This window comes from Penaeus japonicus, unplaced genomic scaffold, assembly GCF_977035675.1.
Source record: "Penaeus japonicus unplaced genomic scaffold, GWHDUDI00000001_assembly GWHDUDI00000009, whole genome shotgun sequence".
NCBI lineage: Eukaryota > Metazoa > Arthropoda > Malacostraca > Decapoda > Penaeidae > Penaeus > Penaeus japonicus.
This window is the reverse complement of record NW_028234411.1, coordinates 29,024,037-29,032,062: the sequence shown is the minus strand read 5'-3', so window position 1 is coordinate 29,032,062 and position 8,026 is coordinate 29,024,037. Positions and strand designations below refer to the sequence as shown.

Sequence of the window (8,026 nt, the reverse complement as noted above, 5' to 3'; positions counted from 1 at the left end):
AAATAAAGTTAATCATGAAATCAGACGGTAACTGTGCCTTGCTTTCGTGGATGGTGTTACACTGCAGGGTTGGCCTTCTGCTAGGCACATGACTCACTAAACCCTAATTTTCACCGTCAAGATGGTAGACAAAAACACACCTTGCCATCATCAGTTATTGTTTCTTTCACAACATTCAACATTCAAGTCACAAACATAGATGTACGCTTACGACAAATTTAAATGCATGCACACACATGCATACATGCCCATGCGCTCACACACACACACACACACACACACACACACACACACACACACACATATAAAAACACACATACACAAACAGACACACACACACACATATAAAAACACACATACACAAACAGACACACAAACAGACACATAAACACACACACAAACAAACACATACAAACACAAACACATATACAAACACAAACACACATACAAACGCACACACAAACATACATATACAAAATCGACACATTCAGAGTCATTCTCAGACACAAACCCTGATCATGTGCAAGGTGCTTAGGATACTTACAAACCTCCTTGAGATGTCCTTTCATGTCTAAGTAAGTGATTGTACCGAGACTTATAACAGTGAATGACCAAGACAAACAAAAAAGAAAAGTAATCTTAAAAAGTACAGAATCTCATAGTAATCTTAGTAAATAATTATATCATTATTAAAAGTGACCTTTATATCAACATGGAATACTCTATGAAAGTGTTATATCAACATAAGACAACATTTACGTCACAGAACAACAACAAAAAGTTACGCTAGCTTCTTCTCGAGAAAACAAATCAGAACATCAAATGATTTAAACAAAGCAACTAAGCTGTAACATCAAAGAATCCTTTTTTTCTGTACCTGTTCTGCTGGGTGCTTGGTGAGGGGGTACAGGTACTTCTCAATCAGGTCCTTCCAGAACTGCACTTCGACCCCGGGCATGTAGTCAACCTCGCCTCGTTTCAGGGCCTTGTCTTCCATCCAGTAAGGGTTTACGAGATCGTCTCGCTCTTCCTTGGGTCCTGGAAAGATGCAGAAAGGGTTCAGGAAAGGTTCCGAAAGGTCTCACTTTTTGTCGTGCCCTGAGAGGGACCAGAAAGTTCAATAAAGTTTGAAAAGGGTCTGTCTTTTTTATTACTAAAAAAAGCCAGATATGTTAATAAGAACTGACAAGGGCTTTGCTATTTTTATTACTGGAAAAGTCAGAAGGTCAATGAGGACTGAAAAAAAATCTTCCCCAGAGCCCGAGAAAGGTCAGTTGAAAACGCTCTCGCGTCTCCTTAGGTCCTCTTCAGTTCAGGAAGGTCAGTTTTGGGCTAAAAAAGTAATTTCTCCTTCAGACCTTGGTGAAGGGTGATGTAAGTTTGAAAAGATCTCTTTTTAATGTTCTCACTATGCTCATTTAGTAAAGTTTTTGTCCGGTTACGTTATGCTTTCTCGGTCTGACTTGATTTTTTTCTTTCATTCATCTTCATCACTTGCATTTCGCCTAGGTTGCGTTACAGTCAATCTTCATAATGGTATTCACTATTCTGAGAGAAATCAAAACAAAAAATGGACACTAGCGTATACTGAAGTGATCTTGATAAAAAAAAACAACAATACCAACAACAACCGACAGCAATTAGAAAAATATATCTTTAAAACTCGTCGCAACAACATCTTTTAATTAACAGCGGTTTCAGATCGACAAGTACCTGAATCTCCACTCTCGCTCTCGCTTTCTTCGTCGTCCAAATTTTCGTTGATGACCGTGACCCCGTCTGACCTCAGGGACACACGCTGCTGGATGGTCGAACGCCTGCGGGCACTCGGGGTGATGCCCATGTGTCTGTGTGGGAGAAATACCCAGGTTTAGAGCATAGGAGGAAGACCACGAGCGAAGGAGTTTAATCAGATAGAAAGCTTCAATTGACGTTTCTATTCGACAGTCTTTTGATATCAGAAACGAAAGGAATGAGGACTGATTATTTTTTATGTGAATATATTTTATAGTAGTTGGAATATATTATGATCATTGTTGTAGTCTCTCTCTCTCCCTCTCTCTCTCTCTCTCTCTCTCTCTCTCTCTCTCTCTCTCTCTCTCTCTCTCTCTCTCTCTCTCTCTCTCTCTCTCTCTCCCCCTCTCTCTCCCCCTCTCCTCTCCTCCCCCCCCTCTCCCCCTCCTCTCCCCTCTCGCTCTCCCTCTCCCCCTCCCTATCCCTCCCCCTCACTCTCCCTCTCCCTCTCCCTCCCGTCACTCACGACTCAATGGACTCGAAGCGCCTCTTGAGGATCTCGAGCGAGTTAGCGATGCTGCCGAGCTGCTGCCTCTCGTCGTTGGACTTCGGGTGGACGCAGCACATCACCTTGAAGAGTCCGGCGAGGGAGAACTCGATGGAACCCTCGTCCTCGTCCTTCTGGTCACTCCTGTAGAGGAAGCCGAGGAACCCTTCCTTCTTCTTCATCTTCTTGGCTTCCTCGGCGGCCTTTCTCTCCGCTTCGAGTTCCTGTTGGGGTGGATGGTGGGTGGGTGGGTGGGTGGGTGGGGGTGAGGTGGAGGTGAGGTGGGGGAAGAGAAGAAGAGTAGGTAAGTGGAAGAGGAATGAGGTGAAAGATTATGTCAGTTGGATGTCTCTAACTAAAGGAAAATATTTATTTCAACTTATATCAACAGTCATTTGAACAGTAATTATGATCATCATAATAATAATGGCAATAATATAACATTTTAGAAAGTGTATACATGCCAAACACAGTATCATTCGTATTCCAAAAAAAAAAAACTTAAATCAGGCGAAAATACCTGCATTTCCACTATCATGCAAACTATATCCTCCTTCACCCCATAAGCCTTAATCTAAATTAGTATGTCGTGCATTTCATATCTTGTTAAAAGCACCTTAAACCAAAACCATTTGCCACTCATGCTCCATGGAAGGCTAAACCCTTCCTACAATGTATTATACAATAAAATATATACGGTTAATCCTATAAATACAGCATGTACATCTGAGATCATATTGATCACACATACTTAACTAAACCGCTGACAACTTTTCCTCCACACTCACAATGCCATAAACTTGAGTAAAGTTTCCAAAGTTCTCTTGTTGGATCGCAAGACGTTGTTCTTGGATGGGTGGAACTTATATATGGATAAGCCATGCATATCAGTCGGTGAGAGAATTAGCTAATCGTTTACAATTAATCAGAGACCTCAAATATCTTATCCGTATGTTTTCCATGTCAATGTAAAGAGACAGAATGCTAATCTCTCTTTCCCTCGCCATACCTCCCTCTCTCTCTCTCTCTCTCCCTTTCTCTCTCTCTCTCTCTCTCTCTCTCTCTCTCTCTCTCTCTCTCTCTCTCTCTCTCTCTCTCTCTCTCTCTCTTTTGCTCTCGCTCTCTCTCTTGCTCTCGCTCTCTCTCCCTCTCCCACTTTCTCTCTCTCTCCCACTTTCTCTCCTTCTCCCACTTTCTCTCCCTCCCTTCCTGTTTCCGTCTCCGTCTCCCCCTCCCCCAACATCCTTCCCCTCCTCCACTACCTCTCTCGTCTTCTTCTTCTGCTTCTGCGCGACCTCCCTCGTCCCCCAAGACACGTTGTTCAGGTTGAAGCAGGAGTAGATCTGGAGGAGCAGGTACATGGACGGAACGACCATGTAGTAAACGAGGCCGCAAGGGAGGCACATGAACTCCTTCGGATGTAGGATGCCGGTGATGATAAAGGACCCAGCCGTAGCCATGAAGAAGATGGCGGACGGGGTGAGCCAACCTTCCTCGGCGAAGTTGAGCATCATACCCACCAGCACCACGATCATCACCAGGGCGTAGAAGGCCGTTAGGACGTAGGCTATACTGATCTGTTTTTTTTTTTTTTTTTTTTTTTTTTTTTTTTTTTTTTTTTTTTTTTTTGGGGGGGGGTATGGGAAGGATTGGGTAGGGCGGGGGTAGATAGTGGAGTTTCGTATTGTTATTGTATTGTATTGGGGTGTGTGGTGAGGGGTGGAGGGTGGGGGGTTGCGGTGGGAAGAAGGAAGAAGGAATGGTAGAGCAGTTTGTTAGTAGGTATATTTGTTGTGGGAAAAGGAGGTGGTTAGTATCATCAAATTCGCTTGATTCAATTATCTCATTTTTGCACCGGAAGTTGAGGTTACAGTGTTGAATTAAATATTAGTTAAAACAAATTTCGTCACAAAACTGGTTTGTAAAGTTAAAGAAGAGAAAACGAATTAAAAAGAAGCCCACATTGAAAAAAAGAACCCCACATTGAAAAAAGAAACCCACATTGAAAAAAAGAAACCCACATTGAAAAAAAAGATGAGACACCTTTTGAAGCAAAAACAAATACGCACAGATAACATCAACACCGAAGCATAATTAGCACGGACACACTCGACGAAACACAATGAAAAGACGAAAAAAAAGAAAAACAAAAACGTACATATATTATACCCATCTCATTTACGTCGGGTATTTCGTTTTCATAAACAAGGAAAGTCTCGGTTTTCATTCTTGCATATCAGTTTCTTAGCGAAAAATTATCGATTCTTGGGTAAAAGCAGTCGGTACCTGTGAAAAACATATATTAATAAAATAGCCACTAATGCAGCAAACATAATTTGTCTAAATAAAAGGCCTCCCACATGCATCTTTATCGCCAGATCTCTTGTTAGTACCTAAATAAACATGCGTCATCGTGCAGTTAACCTCCGTGTTAAACTACCGCCCTGAGCAAGACTTCCCCAGCGCAAGGGCGCAAGGCTAAAAGCTCGCCGAAGGGCCGGCTTCTCCTCGAACGAACCTTCTTGGTCTTCTTCGTGGCGATCTCACGGGTTCCCCACGAGACGTTGTTGAGGTTGATGAGCGAGTAGATGATGAGCAGCAAGTACATGGACGGGATGGAGAGCAGGTAGAGCAGGCCGGGGATAATGCACTTAAACTCCTGCGGATGCATGCAGGCGGCAATGAAGAAGCTGCCGGAAAGAGCGATCAAGAAAATGGCCGACGGAGAGCCGATGCCGTCCTCGCCCAACTGCAGCGTCGTACCCACGATCACAGCCATCATCACGAGGGCGTAGCCGGCAGAGAGGATCTGGGCGACTATCAGCTGGTGGCGCGCCGGCAGAGAGATACGTACACAGACGGACGGACGGACGGACAGGTAGCCAGACAGGAACATACACGCCATACATTCAGGTAGGAAGGAGGGACGGGTAGGCAGATTAGGAAATGAATGGGTGGGAGACAAATTATCATTAACAAACACGAAAAACAACTAAAACAAGTATGATAATATGGCGCATGGAAAAAGTAATCACAACAGTATTGAACAAAACATTTGAAAGATGGAGCCAACACAAAGCAAACAAAATTGAAACAACAGAAATACGAAGTGGACGCAAAATCACAAACACACAAAAGCTCACCTGGTGATTAGACTTGAGGAGGAAGCAAGCCAACATGAAGAACACGATGGGGTAGATGTTGTACTGGAAGGAAAGCCAGTTGCTCATTCGGAAGGCAGCTACGAAGGCACCCACCAACATAAGGAAGATGGTTCCAGGGCCAAGGATGGTACCGGCCATCAACATAGTCTGTTAGAAAGGAAAGGAATGTAAAGCTGTCAGAAAGATAGGGGAACAAAGATAAAACGATTTTTTTCGATCTTCTCAACCGGTCCGGAAAAAAAAGAGACCAATACTATCGGTTCTTTCCTGACTGGACCTCTCGACGCCTGCTCACCTGATACGAGATGTATGGAAGCGAGATGTTGTCGTTGACTTCGATCGTCTTCCTGGAGTCCTGAAGCAGATCCATGATGTTGGCCATGGTCGAGGGTACCCACCGACGGCGCTGGTTGTAGAACTCGCTGAAGCCCTCGGGGACGTGGGTGTAGGCGTCGGAGGCGGCCGAGTACTCGACGCGGTAGCCTCGCTGCAGAAGGAGCGTGCACAGCCATCGATCTTCGCCTGTGGGGTAAAGGGGAGGTGAAGCCGCCATGAGGCACTGGTAATGAACGAGGAAAAGATAACGCTAAAGCCCGGGATTCTTCGCCTATGAGACGAAGGGAAGATGGAATGGCCTTGAAGCAATGTTGACAACCGAGGAGAAATAGGCGTCAGCGGCACGGAAGATAAATAAGAACTGATAAGGGAGCAGTTGTGAGGAGCTTTTGGACTAGAGTGATCTCGTTCATTGGTTTGTCGAGGGACACGGATCGTTCACTCACCCTGATCGTATTGCACATAGTGACGGGCCTGGCTAGACTTCGTGGTGTATTTAGCCATAACGTTGTCGTCCATGAGAGCTTTTCCTGAAATGAAAAATGAAAACAATAAGAAATCCTTATGAAAAAGGATGTAGAACTTCATGATTGTACATCATATTGGAAACGCGTAAGTATGTTGTAGCTATGAAACCAGACAAAGACCTCGAAAGAGAAGAACTCAGAAAGACTTACCTCTGAAGAGAGAGAAGCAGCCGGGGCTACACAACACGCAGCCAATCATATGTTCTGTTGCCTTTTGCAGCCAATGGCCAATAGCGTATTCGAACATCTGATACCACATCATCAATCCTGGGTAAAGAATTTCATTTAACATTTACTGGCCCTAAGACGTAGGTTTCAATGCATAGACTACACAAAGCAGCCTCGAAACAATCCATTAGAATACTACTGAAATCTCGAAACAGGATTCGGAATACCGTTCACCATTATTTTCATCTAAACCACGACCATTCATAAAGAATAATATAAATTCATATAAAAACTTCACCAAAACCGATGACCAAGAGTTAGGTCAGCGGAAACTCCTTACCTGAGCCCACGGGATGGATACGTCCGCAAGCAGCGCCTAGGTTCGAGTTCTTTTTCATGAGATCGACGAGCAGAGCCACGGCGGGAGGCGCGAAATCGATGTCGCCGTCGAGGGTGAGCAGGAACGTCCTCTCAGCGATTACTTCCTTCCGGTCGACGGAGATAGGCTGGTCCATGAGCTTGAAGCCCAGGAGGTAGTACATGTACATCACCTGGGGTAAGAGAAGGGGTTTGGATGTTTACCTCACGTTTTCTTTTTTTCTTTTTTTCTGTCTACTATTATGTTCATCTTTAAGATTTTTTTCTGTTTATTTCCGTTTTTTTATCGTTGTAGAATCAGATTTTCCATTTTACATTTCCCTTCGTCCCTTACATTTCCCTTCCTGCTTTTCCCTCACCTGTGACCACCTCTTCTTGTGTCGGATCTTGCTCTTGTCCTTGAGATGGGCAACGATCTTGGTCTTGCCCGGGAGCGTCCACACGAGGCGGCCTCCATAGGGCGCCGGGTATTTCTTGGGCGGCCGGATCCTGATGTTGGTCTGATGGACGTGGGTGGCGGCGTCGTCCATCAGGTTGACCAGCAATCGCACGAACTGGTTGACTACGTTCTCGTCCTCATTTTCATCCGAGATCTCGAAGGCGTCGTCAAAGAAGATGTGAGCTGCGGAAGGAAGAAAGGAAGGAAGGGCGGGGGCGCCGTCAGAGGGGCTCGTCCTGAGACTCAGGTTTCTACTCGCACTGTTATTGTTGTTTTAATGATCATTATCATAATATTGCTATTGGCATTATAATTTTTATCACGACTGTTATAGCATTATCGTGCTTATCATTACCGCGTCTATCATCACTGTATTATCAGGTGTCTGAGACTTAACTTATGTACTAAAAGATCATCCACACCAACACGATTAGCAACACAAAGTCACCCTCACACCCACACTCAGTCAGTCTCTCACACACACACACTCACTCTCGAACTCGTAGTAGTCGAGGTCGACAATCTTGAGGTACTTCTGCGCCACGCGGCGGGCCGACTGGTCCTCGTCCATACGCAGGATCGACTTCAACATCTCCATGATCTCCTCCTCGGTCTCGTGCCACATAGTCGCCGTGGCGTAGATGCGCGTGATGTGGTCGGACGACTTGGTCTTGGAGACGTTCGTGTTGGAGGAGTCGGTGTGGTTGGAGATGGTCTCGTAATACTGCGATTG

General features: G+C 45.0%; 1 protein-coding gene across 10 annotated transcripts in view; it reads right to left on the bottom strand.

Annotated features, from left to right (window-relative positions):
* Positions 1-8,026, bottom strand: part of kkv (hyaluronan synthase-like protein kkv) — a 68,428-nt gene that overhangs the window by 13,682 nt on the left and 46,720 nt on the right. For 7 of the 10 annotated variants that reach the window (XM_086539908.1, XM_043028768.2, XM_086539903.1 and 4 more), the window contains exons 12-22: positions 7,786-8,026; positions 7,214-7,476; positions 6,817-7,027; positions 6,459-6,575; positions 6,228-6,311; positions 5,741-5,967; positions 5,425-5,592; positions 3,544-3,858; positions 2,261-2,505; positions 1,714-1,847; positions 878-1,038 (exon numbers count right to left, since the gene is read on the bottom strand). In XM_086539908.1, the coding sequence (XP_086396034.1) occupies positions 878-1,038; positions 1,714-1,847; positions 2,261-2,505; positions 3,544-3,858; positions 5,425-5,592; positions 5,741-5,967; positions 6,228-6,311; positions 6,459-6,575; positions 6,817-7,027; positions 7,214-7,476; positions 7,786-8,026 (2,166 nt within the window). Of the gene's footprint in view, positions 1-877; positions 1,039-1,713; positions 1,848-2,260; positions 2,506-3,543; positions 3,859-4,799; positions 5,106-5,424; positions 5,593-5,740; positions 5,968-6,227; positions 6,312-6,458; positions 6,576-6,816; positions 7,028-7,213; positions 7,477-7,785 lie in introns of all 10 variants that reach the window. The other 3 variants (XM_086539904.1, XM_086539905.1, XM_043028774.2) reach the window with 1 other exon arrangement.